General features: G+C 34.4%; 1 protein-coding gene across 1 annotated transcript in view; it reads left to right on the top strand.

Annotated features, from left to right (window-relative positions):
- shi (dynamin-1 shibire) overlaps positions 1 to 18,697 on the top strand; it is a 227,030-nt gene extending 208,333 nt beyond the window's left edge. Inside the window, exon 23 of the mRNA XM_068392510.1 lies at positions 14,356 to 18,697. Coding sequence (XP_068248611.1) covers positions 14,356 to 14,494 — 139 coding nt within the window. The 3' untranslated portion in view covers positions 14,495 to 18,697. The remainder of the gene's footprint in view (positions 1 to 14,355) is intronic.
- The last annotated feature ends 2,061 nt before the right edge of the window (positions 18,698 to 20,758 follow it).

Here is a 20,758-nt window from a genome sequence, read left to right as displayed (position 1 = left end):
ATTTTCTAATCTTTGAAGCAGTGATATTCCCATAATCCACCTGGACATTATCACATTTTATCTCAGGCTTTACTTCCTCTTCATCTTTGAGTCCACATTTCCAATTCATACATTAACACTGGTCTTATAACTGCTAATAGATCTTGACTTTTAGCTTGATTAGCATTTCATATCACATACCGCCTGCCCCGGACTGTTTTTATCCTATTTTCAACTTAACTTTTACATCTTCCCTCCTTACTTATAGTAGATCCCAAGTATATAACTTGTTCCACCTGTTTTATAACCAAACCTCTGCTTTCATTCATGGCTATCCTGCCTCTACCTTCCCTACTAATTGCCATAACCTCAGTTTATCCACATTTACCCTCAAGCCATCCCTCTACAAAGTCTCTCTGTAAGTCTAAGTTTCAATAGTAATCACTGAATCATTTGCATATAGCAACTCCCACAACTCTTCATTTCTGATCTCTTCCCTTAAGACATCCATAACCGGAACAAATAAAAACAGGCTTAATGCTGATCTCTGGTATGGACCAACACTAACATTAAAGGTTTTTGTGTACCTAACTGCTGTTATTACTTTTGTCCTTGTTCTTTTGTACACCATTTTAACAGTGCTAACCAACTTCTCTGGGACCTAATTCTTTCTCAATTTTGGTATTTTATCATAAGCCTTTCTAGATCTACAAAAGCACAAAAAAAGCTTCTGGTTTCCCTCTAGCCTCTATTCCTGTAGCCACCTTACCATAAGAATGGCATCCACAGTCAATCTACCCCACATATCCATACTGCTGTTTCCCAATCTCTCATCTAGTATTCTCTCAAAAACTTTCAAACGATGGTCTGTTAGTTTAATTCCCCTGTAGTTACCACATTCAATGACATGATCTTTCTGCTTAAATATAGGTACCATTAGACTCTCTTCCCTGTTTTTAGGCATCATTTTCTCTTCTCATATTGCTCTTGATAAATCTAGCACCCATTCTTCCCCCTCTGTAGCTAGCTTAATTTATGTGATGGTAATGTTGATCAAATAGAAGTGATTTCAGACAGATGCGAATGCTGGTTTTAGTATGCAATTTTTTATAGATTACACCAAATATCAATGCAGCACTTTTACATTACATAAATATAACCCTCAAATAAAAGTTATCATACAACATATTGAGGAATACATGTTCAATGGGAAATATATGGTCAATGAGTCACAATGTGGTTTCTGTTTAAAGCAAGGAGCATCACATTGAATAATAGCAATTTGTTTCTGTTTTAAAACTTATTATGTTCTTTTCTTGGCAATACAGTAGGAAAAAAAATAATGATTGTTTATTTTTAATGACAATACAAATAATGTATGTGCTTCAAAGAACTTTAAATTTTTAGGGAAAAGTTTCGGAGAAAATTTCATGTTTTAACTAATTATTCATTCAATTATGTATCCATATTTATAATATGGCTACCACAAGTTTTTAAAATGCAGGAAAGACTGTTCACTAGTTTGAGGCGGAAAGACAACGATCAAAGTATTTTTGTTTTGAAAGGGAAAAGAATTAATCATCTGCATTATAAGGAAAAATATATTTTGATACTCATTACATTTTCATGTTGATCTTCTATTGTTGTTCATTATAGTTTGTTATAGAGAGTTTTCTAAAGAATAGTTTTGACTATTTAAAAAATGTATAGAGTTGATAATTACTGAGTAAATAGAAATGGCATTCAAGGACTATTTTTAAGTATTCATTAGCTTTACTGGAGAATAGTTCTTAATTGTGCCTTCTATTATTTCTAAAATGTTTTTTGTACTTTTCTGTCCATTTCCAAATAAAGAGGACATACAAAGTCCCCAGATACCATTGAGGAAGTAACAATTTTTTTTTCCCTCAAACAACTGGATTTGCATGTGATGATTATTAGTCAATGATTGATATGCAGTACAGTATAGTACTATATACAGCATGATTGATATATAACAACCTTGATGTAAATGTATGGAGTCGTTAGAGATTGTAAACTTAAGGGGAATAATATGCTTAATATAAGAGGAGATATGATCCTGCATTTACTCTATATGTAAGAACAATATTTAAACTGTTGACTAAAACTCTTCTTTCAGGTAACTATTTTACAAACATTACTTGATAATCTTCATTTTTATAATTTGTTTTACTTAGATATTTGTCATTAATGTTCAAAGCAGGGAACATATTTACTATAGTGCTTTCTATTTCAAGCCTTACTGATTAGTTCACAAATTCTGTTAAACATATTACTCTACTATTATTGACTGTTTTTTAACCCTTATATTATTGCACATGGTTTTTTTTAGGAAGATTTGTTTTCAAAAAGATTATTTTAATATGTTAAAAAATAAGCCAATCAGGTATAACATGTAAGTATTGGTTATGTCACTTTTAGAACTTGTGCTGTTAGAAAGGTATTTGAAAGTAGAAAATATAAAATAATGAAGATTCCCATTTTTTTGTGGTTTAATTAGGATAATTTTATAGAAAATTCCACATCTAAGATTATCATTGATTACACTGTTAGTTACGGGATGAATGTGTGATCCTACAAGGGTGTTGTAAATGTTGTGGGATGAATGTGATGTTGCTAGGAAGTAGGGATGTAGCATTTGTTATTGAAAGTATATCCTAAGATTACTATTTATCTTATTTCTATGAAACCCCGATGTTCATAATGCTTCTCTCTCGAAATCCCAATGTTTGTAATGCCTTTCTCTCAAAACCTGATTTTATATTGGTTTTCCATAAAACTAGAAATATTCTGTTCTTTCCTTTCAATAGGCTTAGACCTCCATTATAGTATTGAGACAATCTTTCTTAAATATAGGCAAAGGGAAAATGAGCTGTAACCAGAGAGAAGGATCCAATGTAGTACTGTCTGGCCAGTCAAAGGATCCATAACTTTAGCGATAGTATCTCAACGGATCGCTGAGACTAGGCTAATTGATAGCAGTGGGGAGGAGGATGATATACCCCTATAGTTGTTAATGAGCTTTGGCGGTTGGATAGTAATGAGCTTCATAAGATTTTTTACATATTTATACTTTGTTAAATCTAAGACGACCAGTAAGTCCTCTGGCATAGGCAGGGAGGTAGGGATTCTAATCTAGCCTGACCTGGTTTGAATCCTAGGTTCAATTTTTTAAGTTTTGCTATTCAGTTCTAGTACATCAGTAGTCAGTGGTGCACAGCACTGATGGTGTCAACCGCCTCTACATGATCTTTGCACCTTGGAGTTAGTTCAGGTTCTTTTATTGCAAAACCCTTGCTTGTCCATGATCCTAGTCTGCTCTTTGACTACCAGAGCTTTAGATAACCAAGCTGGTAGACTGGATCCCAATATTCCTCCGGTCTCTGAAGTAGGTACTCGTGATCAACCTCTATATACCTATATTAATGGTATGCAATATCCTATGGTTCCTGTGAAAAAGGAAAGACCCATTTCAGATACATTTTTAAAAGCTTCAGAGGGAGCTAAATGGTTGCATAATGGTTACGTAATATTTAAGAGTATAGTTTGACAAGGGGGTTATATTTGGGAATCTGGAGGTTGGGCATAACACTTTATTTGGTGAAGATTGGTTGCTGTAATGCTATACTAGGGTGAGAACAGAGTCTGGGATACTAGATAGGTTTTTTTTGAGGACTTTTGCTTGTCTCTTTCTGTCAATGACGAACTTTTTGTTAGAATCAGCTTTATGAACATCAGGAAGTTTCATAGAAATAAATTGATTTTAATAATTAGATATTGTTTCCATACTTGTACTCACCTGATATTCATATACATGTCCACCCTCCTCCCCACTGGCTAGTAATGTCAAGTGGATAGAGATTTAGTTGTGGCGAAGAGACGAAAAGACAAAGCATATACGGTGTACCCAAATTGAGTTATTCCCATTAATCGATGGTCTCAATACTGTCTTAGTTGAACGGAAAGGTAATGGGAAATTTATAGTTTTAGGGTAAACATCAATACTATATGAAACCAGGCTTCAAGAGAGAAGCATTATGAACGTTGGGCGAGATGAGTGCTTTACAGTATAGATGTAATAAATCTTATTAGAATTTCATTTGTGTGTCAAGGGATATGGATATTTAAGATTCCCTTGTATCTCGCTAAAAACCTTATGCTGTACATAACAGCATCACTTAAATGGTGATGATACACTGAGCAAAGATACACAACTTTTTCTGTACGACACTCTTATATGTTTTTTCTCCGTAGATTTATGTTATCAGAATATTTATATCAATATTAGTCATTTATCATATAACAGTAATTTTTTTTAAGTTCATTGTGGATTTTTTCCAGTGTATTGAAAGGTTAACTCAAATTTTTAAGGGATGGATGGTATGTAAAGCAAATGAAATGCATTCATATAGGGTAGGGTTGCATTGTCTATTTTGCTGTAGATATTAAGAAATTTTAATTGCAAATAATTTTTAATCAGGCTTTTTCCTTTTAATTTCCAATGCATAGATTTCATGAGGTCAGGTTGCCATCAATGTGATAAAAATGAGAGGTCAAGCAATCTAGTTGGCACAGTTGGTATTATAACTGTTGTTATAGCTAATTGAAATTGTTTGAATAAGAAAATCTGTCATTGATAGGTCCTTAAATGACCTACTGTATTGTCTGACAAAAATTTCGCAGATAAACAAATAGTGGTGCTAGCAAAATTACCTAGGGTTTCTTACCTTTCAAAACTTATCTACAACTTATCCTGGAACAATTAATGACTGCTGTCACCCAAGTACTAAACTTGACCCCTGATTTTTTACTTTTATCATGGTTGCCACTTTCAGCTAATTTAAGATGATGATAACTTCCTCTGTGCGAGATTGAATACATTCATTTTTTATCTTTAAAAACCCTGAAGGGCATTTAGGTTAGATGGTATTCCTTGTCAACTGCAGAATTTGAGTAACTAATGTTGTTAAAGTATAAATTGGGACAAGTTCTGCTTCAAGTGCTCAATCTGATCTCAACAAACTGAGTTCTAAAGACTAGTAATATTTTTATAATTACTCTTAAGTCCCAGGGGGTGGCCCAAAAAACAGGTTCATATAGCCTTCAATTGTAGCCTCATGCTAGGATTGGAAAAATTACCTTGATTTATATACCTGTTTAAAAACTTTTGTATTTAATAACAAACTCAAAATCCTTTAATGTTCATGACCTGTATAATAACTTGGACATTTCTTATTCCCTCTCATAGACATAATAGGAACATCATCAGCAACATTGTAGATATATGAAGTAATTAAACAACATTTCTTATGCCCACTCATAGACAAAATAGGAACATTATCAACAACATTGTAGATATATGAAGTAATTAAACCAACTACCAAATAAAGAAAAAAAGATTTATGCAATATTTGATATTGATCAGTAAGTTCATGAAATCTTGTCAAGGTCTAAGCACATAAGACCATATTAAGACTACAACTATCTGATGAATGGACAGCAGCAAAGGGAATGCCACATAAGCAAATAAAAGATTTATGGTAAATGGCTGATGGTTAAAACAGCCTCTCATAATGTCTAAAATTTATTTTTTTTTTTTAAATCATAAACAACTCGACTTGAAAGTAATGAAACTAGTCAGTTAATTACCTGTCAGTGGGGATAACTAAATACCACACAGTACTAAGTGCTATTAAAGGTTTAAAGGTTTCTCATGAATGCGAGAGATACGGGACAGGACAATGTCATAGAGACTGCTTATGTACATATGAAAGCACTCTAGTCCCCTTTCCATCAAGCGAGGACCAAAGGAGGTCAGGCAATGGCTACTGATGACTCAACAGTTAGACCTATAGGCTCTCCCAAACCTCCCATTCCTAGCTTCGAAGGATGGTGAGGTTGCAGATACTATTAGGAACTAGCAAGCTGAAACAGGTCTCAAATGCCTATCAAACCAATTGCTAGGCATAGATATTTTCAATAGGCTACTGCAGTAAAAAAAAAAAATAACTACAGCATCCCCCAGCAAGAATAACGAGTTTCATTAAAAGTAACTACGTTTTAGTTTAAAAGTCTATTTTTGCCAGAACCATCTTAGATGTAAGAATGCAGGAAATATGGACACCATGATATATATATACATTGTACCTTAACCTTGGGGTGGGTTAGGTAACACACCAGGAAATGTTGAAAATCCACTATTACTGCATGTGCTTCTGCTCTTAATAACACCCCAGCCTCCCTATTTCCTTATATAACTAGAAAAAGAACTTGGTCTTGAAAGAAAAGACAAAAGCAATAGTATTTGTTTTTATTTAACGGAAAATACATGGCAATGTTCAGTTATGCAATAGTAATTCTTGGACAGTGCCTATATAGGAAAGACAAAAAGCCATTATTATACAAGGCCTTGGAAATTCACTTTCATAATGGTTTATTCTCTAGGAGAATTCTGATCCTAGATATACTCTATAATATATGTCAAGTAACTGGTCAAGTCATCTGTAATGATTCTGTGATACTAAGGAATTTGGAAGCCAATGATAAAATCTATAAGTATATTAAACCCAGTGTTCTAAAGCTCATTTTGATGAGAAACTGATAGCATTATACAATATAGTTTGGGCTCCCCTTTTAATGCACATGTACTTACTATCACCATAAATTATTCAAGACTAGTTTATGTTTATTTTATTTTTAACAAATAATGAATGACAAATTTAGGGGGTAAATTTCTCAAGTAATACTTTTGTAAAATTTAAAGTTACCTCCTATTCAGTTATTTTTTGCTTTTGAACTTCACAAGTTCAAACTTTGTGTATTTTTTTTTCATTTTTAGCAGGTTGGTGTAAATTATTTCATAGTTGATTTCATATGTGACTATTCATCTGAATTTGTTTTATTTTCTTTTCTCTTTATAGTTCATTATTTAATTTTTCCCCTCTTATCTGTACATACTTGGCTTCTTTCCTTATTGTGTCCAGTGGACCTGAAGCATTCTGCTTATCCAATTGTAGTTGCAGCTTGGTTTGTAATCATGGTAATGATGATGATTATTATAAGGAAGTGGTATTCTATTGAGATATGTTTATCCTCTAAAGCGTATCTTCTGTAAGAAATTTAATCAAGCAAGCATTCTTCCTACCGACTAGAACTCTATGCCCTTATTCATGTTTCTGAACTATTTTACTACTGTCATTGGAATTTTAATCAAGAAGTTTAGTAGGTCACGGTTTGACTTAAACTGGAGATCTTAATTAAAGTTATAAGTACCGTATGCTTAACTAAGAAGAGCACTCTACCAAATGTTATAGTTTTTAATATTCAATTGTACTGCTCAATTCCCTGAACGTTTTGTTTTACTTGAAGACTGTGTGGCATTTTTTCTATATGTCCACAGAACTTGAAACACTTAAGCATATGCTTATAGTTAATCAATTTACCATGGCACTTAAAAATGGAAAGCATCAAGTAAATCCCTCTTAAACTTAAATGGTAAAAGTCAATCTTGCAAAGCATTTAGGTAAAAGTAGCTATGCTCATTCCTTTCATTGAAATTTCAAGAGTTTTCTATGCTGTAAGTATTGCATAGGAAGAAATTTTTCATACTATATAAACAGTTTTGTTTTTATACTGATTTTATGCTTAAAAATCTTTGCATTGTTCCTTTTGAAGGGATTTCTATTTCTCCTGGTCACTTTCAGGATGAGATGCTGGCCAATACTGTGTGGAATTCCACAAAAGATTCATGCGCAAGGTATTGAATTCTTATTATTGCATAAGATCACAAAGGCACACTTGATGACAATTAAAATTGTCGATAAACTGCACTGTTAGTAGTCACAGACATATCATTTTGTCTTGCCAGCCGACATATTTCCGTTGCAGCTAATATCACATTAATGAAATATGAAATTAGATCTGGAAACGTACAGTACAAGAAATTTAGGCAATATTTTGAGGATAGTTTTTTCTCTAGCTACAGCGTTATTAGTTTAAGAAGACTGCATTATCTGTCACTGTACTAAACTGAAATTGATTGGGAGCATATGATGAATTAGGTCTGACATTAGGGCGAAAAATCTTCCCTGAGTTCTTGTAAAACCATCTCACAGTAAATGTTATGAACATTTTCTTATTTTACTGTTGAGGGATTGGACTGGTAAAGCATTTGTGAAGGAAAATTGTCAGTATATTTGAAAATTTTGCTATGAAAATCAATCTTTATATTTTTAAATATCTAAAGAAAAGACACTTATTGAGAATAAGTGCTACATATTGGAAATTAATGTTTTTGTCGAACCTAGTGAGAGCATAATTCATCTGGTTAAGGAATCGTTTTCCCAGCCTTTAAGGAAAATTACTGCAGAGAATTGAATCGAGAATTTAAGTAATTTAGCTTTTCATTTCCTTAAACTGAAAAACATTTAATCTCCAAAACTTTTGATTGTTCCTACACGAATACAAAATTTCATACTTTAATAGGAGTATGATTTAGTTAACTTGGAACTCGCCTGATAATATTTGTAACTAAATGGAGATAGTTATTGCGACGATTGTTGGGAAGTTCCTCCTAGTTGAGGATCTTCACAGAAAACAGTGGCATGCTTTCCCTCAGTTCCAGGACTTGGACATTGTGCCGATATGTTTAACAACAGTCAGAGGAGTGTCAGAAGGCAGCAAGAGACACCTCCTCAAGGTAACCATAGCCCTTGGACTTGGTGGTCTGTCACTCAGTGGGGTAACCTTGGTGGACAATTATTACCCATAGAGTTGGTTTCCACCTCTCGCTCTCCCTCCTCAGAGTTGGAGAGGGGACGAAGTAGGCCGACAGCCTGCTCAGGATCGCAACAGATCCTGGTCAGTATCAGACAGCACTGAGGACACAAGTAGTGGAGATGGCCACCTCCCCTTTCTCTGAGGGTGGACACTTCAAGGAAAGGTAAGATTTTCAGAGGATCCCCAAGATAGGTCCAGTATTGCATAAGACCCTCAAACACTCTGGTAGACCCAGGACTCGTGAGCAATAAGGGATCTTAGATTTAGTTTTGGTTACCAGTCCCACTCGATGTCGGTCCCCTCCCATGAGAGAGGAGCAAGAGATTTGCTTTACTTTTGACCCTTCCCGATATCAACCGGGTGTGGTATTGGACAGGGATATTATTGAATGACTATCCTGATGAATCTGATGGCGCCCTTCCTCGCCCGGCTAGACCTAAGGCTCCAAATATGGGGAAAGCAAGTCAGAATCTACCTTTTTGCAGTTCTTATCATGCATTTGCAGGGTTAATGCACCTTATTCTCCTCCTAAGGGAAGGAAAGCTGCTGTTGATTGTGTCATTCACCTCGAGGCACCATACCTTGTCTAGAGCTCCCCTCATTAATCCTGTCCTTGGAACTGCTAGACAAAGTCAATGCGTAGGTCTCTACAACAAAAGATTCCCTAAAGGCTGGGAAGTCCTTTAGGATGATTCCTCTAGCTTTCTCACGTCAGAGAGGACGTACTTCTGTACACAGGAGGCTTCTCCTATCCCCTTACCTCTTCTGTAATTGCTGCACTGGCCCCAGGTGTCACTGCGGACTGCCTAGCGACACAGTCTATTACTTTCTCGATAATGGAGGCTACAAGCAACGAGAGCACAGTAATGGCAACTCTTCAGGCTGCCTCCTGGATTTACCACTGGTCAGGCACCTTTGGATTTTATTCTACATGGAGGACTTGTCCGACTCTGACAAGAGGAAGACTCAAGAACATCAACCTGACAGGAACCAGAACCGGTGAGTCCTTGACAAATTAAGTGGTCAGTTGGTGGGCAAACTGGGTCCTGAAGAGGTGCGATACCATGGCCTCCAATTTCCAAAACAGATTGGCTGGTGGGAAATTTTAAATTTCAAGAATGCTTTCCTGAAGGGTCCTTCTCTGTTTCAGACAGAGGAAATAGAGACAGTAACCGAGAAGTGGAGGAAGGCCAGCCAGCACTGCCTTCTGCACGGGGAAGTGTCCTTCCCCAGGGCCACAGTCCACCTCCACTTTTGATCAGGTAAGGTCTTCGCCTATAGGCATGCACCAAGAAACGCCCCATGCCCCGCCCCATGTATTCTGAGGTGTGGAACAAACCACCCTTTTTAAAACAGACAGTGTCAAGGGTGAGGCCAATGTAGGGGAGAAAAGGAGAGGCCAACAACCTCACTAGGGGACCATTCCTCCTACTATGCCACATATGGGAGGATGCCTGCAACTGAGATGGTGGTATCACTGGGCGAAACAATGGCTGGTAGACTTTCTTCGGTTCACATGCCTCTTCCCGTACATCAGTTCTCCCTTTCCTCTATGTTGACCACCAGTGACGTTGCCGTCCTTTTGCCAGGGATTGGTGAAGGATTTAGCCCTTCGGACAGAAGTTCCGACTATGTTAGAGAAGGACACTCTCTAAAAGGTAAGTGACAGGTAACTCTTTCTTATAGAAAAGACATCTGGACGGTGGAGACCAGTCATAAACCTGTTAGCCCTAAATGAGTTTGTTACGAAAATTGTTCACGGAGACCACAGCTACAGTCAAGCAGGCAATCAGACCTTTAGACTTGATGGTTTGGCCAGATCTGTAAAAGTTGAGCTGGACTAATTAGCCAGGGGTAAATCTCATTTTTAATTATGATAAACGTGATGACGATAGATCTTAAGGATGCGGTTTCTGTCTTTACAGATTCGGTCATTTGCAATACAAAGAACCCTATAACCTATTAAATAGTAAATCACTTATTCCAAGGTTCACAATAAGTACTCTCGTGGGCCAAGATTTTCAAAACCGATCGTGTAAAGCAAAACAGCCCAACTTTATAGCTAACATACGTAAACTACTCTGTGATAAATCCTTTATATAGTAGTATCAATACATTAATAAAAATGTTTAAAAGAAGTTACTATGTATATTATGTATTGACTAAAATACTTTTATTAATTTATCATGCAGGAAGAAATCAAATATTAAAATGAAATATGCTGAGCTTGGGTTCGAAATCTGCTCAAATTCAATAGTTTCTTGTTGTCTGCAACCTCACCATTCTTGTGAGCTAAGGAAGGGGGTTGGGGGAGCCTATAGGTCTACCTGTGGAATCATCGGCAGCCATTGACTGGCCCTCCCTGGTCCTAGGTTAGTTGGAAAAGGTTCTTGGGCACTGATCATATGTCTATATGGTTAGTCTCTAAGGCATTGTCCTGTTTGCTAGGGCATTGTCACTGTCCCTTACCTCTGCATTCATGAGTGGCCCTTAAGCCATTGTAGTGATATGAATTCATTAATGTCTTATACAAATTTTTAATTTCCTTGTTGATTGGCTTGAAGGCAGAGATCAGATAGTAACACAGAACTAGATTGGACATTTGATCCGTCTTTGCTGGATAAAAGGGTTCAACATTAAACGAGAACTTGAATTACCAGCTTTTCCTTGGAGGAATCTTATGATTTGCCATGCCATCCACATACATTGATAAGAGGTTGTTGAGGGGTCCTAATTCATCGAGGGGAGTGATATTATGATCCAAACTCCTACCATCTTGGTCTATTGTCTTGCAATCTAGTCTGAAATAGTGGCTGGGAATGTGAAGGAGTTTTGCAACAGAAAGGCCTAAAGTAAAAGATATATTGACACAATGAGAGGATTTCAAGTCTGGGATGCGCTGTGTACCATTAGAATCTTTACTGAATTTTGCACTAGAGCCACTAGCCGTCACTTGAGAAATTAGTCTGGGGTTCGAAACAGAGTAGGTTAACCTTGAAATTTTACCCTAAATTGAAGACTTGGTGGCCTCCTTTTAAACCAACAGTGAGACCTTACCACTCCTGACAACGATTCCATCACAGATTTCTCTTCGGCACTACACAGAGAAGGCTAATTATGCCCACCCAAAGGAAAGTCCCTTGCACAATCTTCTACACTGCAGTTTCTAAGAAGTCTGGGAGAAGACATTCTAAACCATTAGAAAAAACTAGAAAGGCACTCTTGAATGCGCAGACCTCCGTCACGGCCACATTTCTCGAAACCAGCTTGCTTTTTCGAGAATCAATTTAGACTGTAGGCATATTTGAAGTCCGTGTGACAACCATCTGTTAAATTGGGTTTAAGGATATGGTTAATTCTGTCGATCTTTTGCTTGACCTTAACCTTTGACCTAGGACTTTCAAAATTTAACCCCTTCCATGTTTCAACATAGCGATTAATCCTGAAAGTTTCACTACTATGAGAAGAATTGTGGCCAGGAAATTGTTCACAAATAAACGAACGGTCATACAGGGTCAAAAACATAACTTCTGTTTGGAGGAGGAACAAACAAACACTGAAGAAAGAAAAAAAAAACAAGGAAAAACTCCCAAGAAAAAAAAAAACAATCTTGACTGCACATTAGAATTATTGTCAGGTTGACTTGTGGACTGGAAAAATATCTCGTGGGTAATATTGCAGGTAGACACAAAAGCTGTCAGAGACAGAAGCAATATGAACATTAGGGGAGGTTCATAGAAATTAATTTTAATTTAAAGCAAACTAAGGCAAATTGAAAATAATTTACCTGTGTCCTTCGCAATGGATAATCTTCAGGAGTACTGAAGGTAATACAGTACAGTTGCTTCTTAGTGGTCGGCAAAATATTCTTTGGACTTTAGGCATGGGAAAATTTGTTTGTTTATTGAATATTGTGCCAGGTTCTTTTGATCCATAGTTTAGAATTTTTGTCTGCAGCAGATGTTTTTTGAGACTTTGTGATAGATTAAATATATCATGAGACACTGGGTTTGCCCTTAGTCTAGTCTTTGTTTTTGACACGATCATGTTTTATGGCACATTTAGAACAGTTCAATACCCCTTCAGACATTTAACTCCATAATATGACAACCTGAAACCCATTCTCGCTCTTTTGTTAATGTTCCAAAAGTATTAAACCAGTAACCATTGTTGCTAAGGCCATATTAATTGAGCATGTTAAGGAAAGCTATAGGTATTGTCATTGAAGAGTAAATTTTTTTTAGTTTAAGCAGATCAGGACAATCTGTTTATTCATAAGGGGTGAACCTGTTTTTTCATTATTAGGTCTGCAGAAATGAGCCAGTATTTTTTAAAAGAAAAATCCATATGCTAAAGTTTTTAATTGCAAAAAGAATTATTTTGCTGAAGGTTGGTAGAGCTTACCACCCATGAAACCAAATATAGCTTTATAAATTTGATTTAATATAAACATAGGCTGGGAGGGACGTAGAGAGTAGAGGTCCCCTTTTTTTTGATTTGTTGATGTCGGCTACCTCCCAAAATTGGGGGAAGTGCCTTGGTATATGTATGTATGTACATTGTGACTGACAATTCACTCGATCCATTGCTAGTGCATCAATTATGTTGGACCTTGTGTCCAGAAACTAAATTTTCTTTCCCAATGAATTACAATGGTACTAAACTGTAAAAAGTCTTTTTAAGTAACACATTTCTAGATAAAAACCATACCTTAGGTATCCCCCATATCTGAAAGTTAGTGATCTTTATGTTATCTGATATATGCATTGACCTTTTTAGATTTCATTCTTCTGTTTGATGCTAAAAAGATAGCTATTCAAAGTAAGACTTATGAGTGTTATTGAAAAAGGACATTTTGATTCTCTACAGAGAAAGATTTATAAAAACAAACTTTTTTTTTTTTTTAGATGGGATAGAGGGTGCACTAATGAAAGGCATGTTAACACTACATTCAAAATTTGTGCTGTTCCAGAATCCATGTCCCTATTTTGACACATTTTATGTGCAGTACAGTACAGTATATAAAAAAAAAAGAATGGTCAGCTGAAGCACAGTTAAGATCTTTGATCAAGCAGTTCTAGTTAAACCAATCTAATGATAAATTTTTTATCTTATTTTCAATTTTCATAATTTTCAATAATTTTATTGAATTATTTTTTTTTTTCAAATTGCAGAAATAAGTGGTTTTGTATGTCTAAACACAATTGAAATATTGGGAATCTTCAGTTTTGTCATATTGCAATTGAATGCTGTGAAAGTGTGTGAATCTTTTAGGTGGTAATAAGGGCTGTTTGGATAGGTAAAAAAAATTTCTTTTCCCAGGATTCAGGTAAATATAGGGGGTTACTGAAAAATTGCATTGTAGAAAATCATTTACTATATAACTTTTCATAAATGTCTTGTGTAAATTTAGAAGGAAATGTACGGTGGGCATCAAAGTAGATCATGCATTCACTTGTAAACATTTGTGCATTTACTACTAACGGTCCTAGCCACTAACATTTCTCTTGCGTGATGCTACTGCCCCCTTTTGTTTGTAGCCGCCGTTGATAGCCTCCCTCCCTCCCTCTCATCCAGCCGACCGGGAGGAGGTGGCGGGAACACCAATGCCCCTCTTTCCCAACGTGTGCAGCAGGCAGCCATGAATGCAGCAGCAGGTGCTGCTGTGAATGCAGCCACCAACGAACTCTTCTCTTCCTTTGGCTTCAAGAAGTAAACGTAGTTAATTCAAGATGAATAATGATGAACTGAAAGAGCTTGATTTGCCACATCTGCTTTGAAGCTTAATTATCAAGACAACATTTTATAACTTTTTATTTGAATATTGCTTTGGGGAATCACATTTTATGTAGCTTTATGACAGTTATATTGCTCTCATATAATGTAATTTTTTTGGCAATCTGTGGAGATTAGGTATTAAGTTGATCATTCACGTTAAGTTGGTTAAGTATTCATTTGAAGGTTAAGGTTAACACTTTAATTGCTGCTTGTAATGTTTTTATTTGGTCTGTCTATTCTTGTTTGCAAATATTGAGTTTCATTAAGTGAAATGATGTTCTTAAATAGTTTATCTCTGTGCTGTATTTTGCTTTGTAAATGTGTAAGGTATTTAGTTTTATATTTATTTCATACAATGCCTTACTAAGTTTAATTTTGATGAATTGCTAGTTTGATATCCTCCACATATCAGAAATACATTCCAGTAAAGTTGAATATTTAAGATATTTTACAAGTTTCAGTATAGTATGTAACTGCACATTATTTGACAAAATTTTTATGAAATACTCAGGATGGTCATTGAATATCATTTGTGTGTTGGCTATAAACTTGTCTAAAATATGAAGAACTAGTTTATTTCAGTATGGTAAATAATTATAATTTATGTACATATAAGCTTGATACGGGACCCAGGCCTTTTTGGTAGGTTTTGTTTACTTGGAGAAAGAAGTTTGTTAAAAGGACTGCTTTCACTAGTATTGCAAATGTAACCTGGCTCTTTTTGAGTACTAATACCATCTGTCCACTTGTGCCTGTTCTCCAGTCATTGTCATGTTTGCAAATTTTATCTTTACTTTATGATCTAAAGGATTATTTATTAATTTTTGGTTTTTCTACTTTTCCTTTCTTTATCTGTTATGCTTTTCAAGTGCTTGTGGCTATCCTGTATATAGCAGAATAAGTATATTTGATTTTTATTTTCGTTGCTGTTGCTAAAAGAGCCCAAAGGTTTTTGTAGGCAAAGTTTTGCAATTATTGAAATTTAAACAAAAGTAGTTGCATATGGGAAATCCATTAAATATTTTCACTTGCCAGCTATTTCAGTTTCAAGTGCAAAGTATATTAGTCATCATTTCAGTTATATATAGAGCTTAAGTTAGTGTATATTTACAAAAGTAGACAAGGACAAGATGCCTTAATTTTTATTTTGTAAGGTTTGAACCTTAAAACCTAGCAATACAACCTTACAGCTATTTACCTCCAATTAATGAAGAGGCCTTGAAAAAAAAGTTTTATGATATTTAATGTCATCCACAGTATGATGTCTGCAATGTAATGATCAGATACTTTAAATTATTTTTATCTTTACAGCAATGGATAAACAAATTATGTTGTATTGCATTCAGCAGCTTTATTTTGTTTCTTTATCAAGTAAAAGTTATTGGTTCATAATCTAATTGATTTACTTTTAACATCTTTTTATTGGAAATTATTTGTGAAAAAAACAAAAGGGTTTAAATTACAACTAAAAAATATTTCCATGCAGCGAATTCTCTTAAGTCAGTTTTCTAGTTTTAGAAAGTTAATTAGAAAAGAAATAAGAAAAAATAGCCAAAGAAACCAGTTAATTTATTCAGGTTCTATAGTTTCCCACCAGTAGTTGTAACAAAGTATCAAAAAGTAAAAAATGTTGATAAAATAACATTTTTAACATACAGACAATTTGTCTTGTGATTTATTTAATAGCAAAATTTTTCCTTTAATTTGCGTACTGTATATGTATGGTAAATGTAGATAAAAGTAGGTTCATACTTGTGTAGAAAGAAGTTATCTTTAGTGATGTATAGTGCAGTAATCTTTGAATGGGAGTACAGTATATGCACTGGTGTTGTGCTGCACTTTTGTTTTGGTGGCATAAGGAGAAGTGATGATCCATTTCCCCCGTCACTTGTTGCCTCTTAATGATTTAGCAATGAATGAGTACTGCACAGTATTTGTTGACGTGATTATACCACACATGTGGTGCCTGTAGTTATATTGTAACAGGGTTTCTGACTCCCTGTATGTATATATAGGATGATGAATATGGAAGAGTGACCATGTATTATGTTAATGCATTTGTACATGAAACTTCACATGATGTGCATGCTAATGTAAAATGACCCATTTATTGTATTACTGTATCTTTTCTTTTTGTGTGTGTGTGTATGTCAAAAAAAAAAGCCCATCTTGAGATATAGAATTATGTTGCATAAAGTGAATTTTTTAAGTGAATATAATATACTAAACTACAAATAGGGCTCTATCTTTGTTGTTTCATACCACTGTATGTTGAGATTTCAGAGTTTATATAAAAGCTTGTAATAGAATGTGTGAAACTTTGTGTTGTGGGGCTCACTGTTACATAATAGACTGGGATTTTGATTCATTTATTGATCCTGACATTTGAAATCCAATTTATTTGTGTAAGAAAAGGCTAGGGAATGGCAGCTTCTTTCTGAACTTTTATGCTACTTGCTCTCTAGTTTACTGTGCACTAGAAATTAATTTATTCGTAAAGTTTAATTGGGCATTGAAAGTAAATCGCTGTGACACGAGAAATTTCAAGTATACTGTACATAATTCTCTGAATTTTGAATATTGTTGCCATCTTAATGTTGGTGAATAGAGGGCTTGCTACACTTTATTGGCTTGTAAAAATTGGTTTTTAAGATTTTTTTTTTTCATGTTCGCTAAAGACGGATATCAAACAAAAGTGTGTTGAAGTCCAACTCCTCAAAGAAGTGGCTATCAGATGCAATAATATAAACCATGTAGGCTCCTAGTATCTGGTTGGTGTTCCTCTTGTGTGTGCATAGTTCTCTACTCCTGTGGTACCTTGTTCTCTCATGGTTTTGTTTTGGCTAATTGGAAAAGTTATTTGGAGATACGGTAAGGATATCCATAAATATGTTAAAAGTATAGAGAGAAAATATTAATAGTTAGGGATCAACTAGTCACCAAATAGATGAAGTTACTGATGGTATGATTGTTAGGTGGTTGACTAATCACTTGGTACACAAAGTTCCACATTTTATAATGGAATACTAAAGCTCTTTACCACCCATGTTAAGAAGTTATTAGCTGAATATGGGTGCTTGGCATGCAGGCAACCTGTTGTGTATATTTTAATTATAACCTAGTACTCTGAAGTGCCAGCACTCTGCTTGAGAACATTTGATGTACGATTACACTGACCATTGAAGCAAACAAAGTTGGTTTGCAAATTGAAACATCTACAATATTAGTAAGTCAACATATTGAAAAATTGTGGAAATAAATGCTCTATTATGCAAGTATTCATGATTTTATTTGATTGCAGACTCACACAAAATAATGATAAATAACATGAAATACTTGAATCTTGGTTAAAGAAATGGAATCAAGGTACGGTAGTTTATTATATTCTTTGCATGGTTTAAAATGTACTGAATATCATTGTGATTTAAATTAGTGGAGTAATTTCTTTCATGAACTCAAAAGTAGCACAATATTATTAACTTCATGTAGAATGCATACCTATGACAACATTAATTTGTCATTTATATACTACCAAATACAATATACAGTATTATCACTCAAGCAAGGTTTAGGAGGATATTTTTTTCCGGTGAATTTTACATAGAATACAGTCTTTACTAAAGTTATGCTTTAGTTTTGCAAACTCAATAACAGACCAATCATTTTTATTATGACATGAATAAAGAAATATGGAACTTAAATTGCCTTTCAATAACTTTATCATTGAAGGTAGATTTTTTTTCAGCAATTTTATTATATTGCAACTCAGAAAAGCTATTAAAGATGGATTTTTCTGATTGTTGTTTGGTAGTTACCGTCTTACCTTGACCTAATAAGAAATTTTGTAAGTAAACAATACAGTATGTAATATAAACAGTGGAAGTATTCTCTTAAAAATTCAATGCATTTTCTTAGAAATAAATAGGCAAGCCCAAACACTTAAAAATTGTTAGTTGTGATGAGGAACAGAATGTGCTTCATCTGATGTTAAAAATGCAAATACATCTCAAGCAGAGGGAATGTTGGAAAAGTCTGGGACTCCTGAGTATGTGGTTGTCCAGGGTGTTTGTCCTTGTTACTCTGTGCTATCTTACTGTTAAACCAAGCCACTGTAAAATAAAGGCCCTAAACTTATACAAAAGTCATTATTTATTATTTACCTCATACCTGTACTGTATAATGATTTTTTAATACTGTAACATTTATGTACAGTAATTTTTTAATCAAGTGAATATTTCGACTTTGTTTTATATTTCAACCAAAGTTGGTCCAAAGGCCCCAAAAGATAAGTAACTTGCATGATTTGTTTGAATGCCATTTTTTCCATATATACTGTATATATACTGTATACATACAGTATTGCAATTAACAAGTCATGTCATGAAAAAACTGATTTTTTTATTGGGAATTCATGCTAATATAATGTTTAACCATAATTTTAACATTTAACATAGCATAATTTACATATAACAGGATAGTTTCTAAAAGTTTGTTTCTTTATTAATATGTATTTTCTTTTACAGGCGACCTGTACCAATTGTCCCCCCCAGAATGCAAGACAGACCTCAAGTTCCTCAGCGACCACATTGACAAAAAGGTTTGCAGTTTTGCTACATAGCAATGTCGTGACAATATGTGCTTTGGCATTGTTTTTCACATCTTGGGTTGCTTCAAGGACTTCCAGCTGTCATGACAATTATAAAAGCATTAATAAGGTTTAAATTAACCTAGCAAGCAGGCCTTTATATTTGCAGTAATAAATTTTAAAAGTGGTCATTAATTATGATGTGAATGCAAAATGAATGTTGCTGGCTTGAAATTTAAGGATTACTGAACAATAAAACCTTAGCCTCCTTGAGAAGCAAGTTCATTGGTAATATGTTGCAAGACTTTTTGTTCTATACCATACTGTATTGTGGTCGTATAATATTAAAACAGTCCAAGATTTCCAAACAAATTGTAATATTTTCTGTTTGTCTGAAGTTGCATGCACTCCTGTGACAGTGCTCGGTAATTAAAGGATTTTATTTATTTAGAATTTTACAGCAGAAAGATTTATGTACATAATAGAAATGATACGAACCAAAGCCAATGGTCTCTATTTCAAATATCTATTTGACAGGAAAGTATGATCAGTTTTGAAGGGGACTGCTCTTGGTGGCAGTGCTGTTATGATTGCATGTGTTTTCTAATGCAATTTATAATAAGTATTCACTTTTGAAAACTGATAAATAGGCTGTCCTGATCAAATTATTTATATGGCTATAAAAAAAAGTAATAAACCTAACAACATTTAAATGAACATACGGATGGAGAAAATGAATGTTTAAATATTTTTTAACAAATGACTATATTAACAGACGAATGACAAAGGTCTCTTATTTAATATCTATACATGTGACATTAGCCATACAGATATATGTAAAAAATTGCTGTTTATATTTGCTAAAAAGTATATTTTCTCTTGTAAATATTGTACAGTAAGAATGTAACCATGCGTTCATGGCAATTTTTAAGATGGCTGAAGCTAGTCAGAATTGAAGAGCATTAGTTTCAGTCTGGACAGTGAGGAAGTATTCTACATAATCATTTATCTCTCATTAGTTTTTAAAGCTATGAAAAATGGGTAAAAGCCTCTACACATAAAGGAAGCCCTTTCTTTCTTTCCTTTTTACTTTTAGCACTAGTAGTTATGTAGTATATTTCTGTTTTCTTTAACCTCTTTAAAACTATTTTGAAAACTAATTTTAGAATGGACAGATTATCATACAACACCATGTGTACTTTTTAAAGAAAGAAAAGTGAAAAAATGGTCCATATATTTCAGAGGTTAAGTTTTAATTTTGTTTTATAAAGGAAAACCAATTGATGTACAAGGGTATCAGACCCTCCAGAAGTTATGGTAGTTGTAGCCATTAGAATGAATGAATATGGTGTAATGAACATTCTACCTTCCTCCTTGCAACATGTTTGAGTCAAATCACTGTTATGGTTTGCACTTACAGATGAATATTGCACAGGAACCATAGTGTTATTGTGGAGGGAAGCTGTTTGGAGACCTTTCCACTTGTAAATTTTTAATGAACAGTTCAAGAACTTGATTTAAAATGCAGAGGATGTAGTTATACAACAAATAAACAACAGTTCATATAAGGTGTAATTTAAAATTTTTAGTAAAAAAAAAAAAAAAGTTAAATTTAAA

This window comes from Palaemon carinicauda, chromosome 18 (assembly GCF_036898095.1).
Source record: "Palaemon carinicauda isolate YSFRI2023 chromosome 18, ASM3689809v2, whole genome shotgun sequence".
NCBI classification, from domain to species: Eukaryota; Metazoa; Arthropoda; class Malacostraca; order Decapoda; family Palaemonidae; genus Palaemon; species Palaemon carinicauda.
This window is presented reverse-complemented; position numbering and strand designations above follow the sequence as displayed.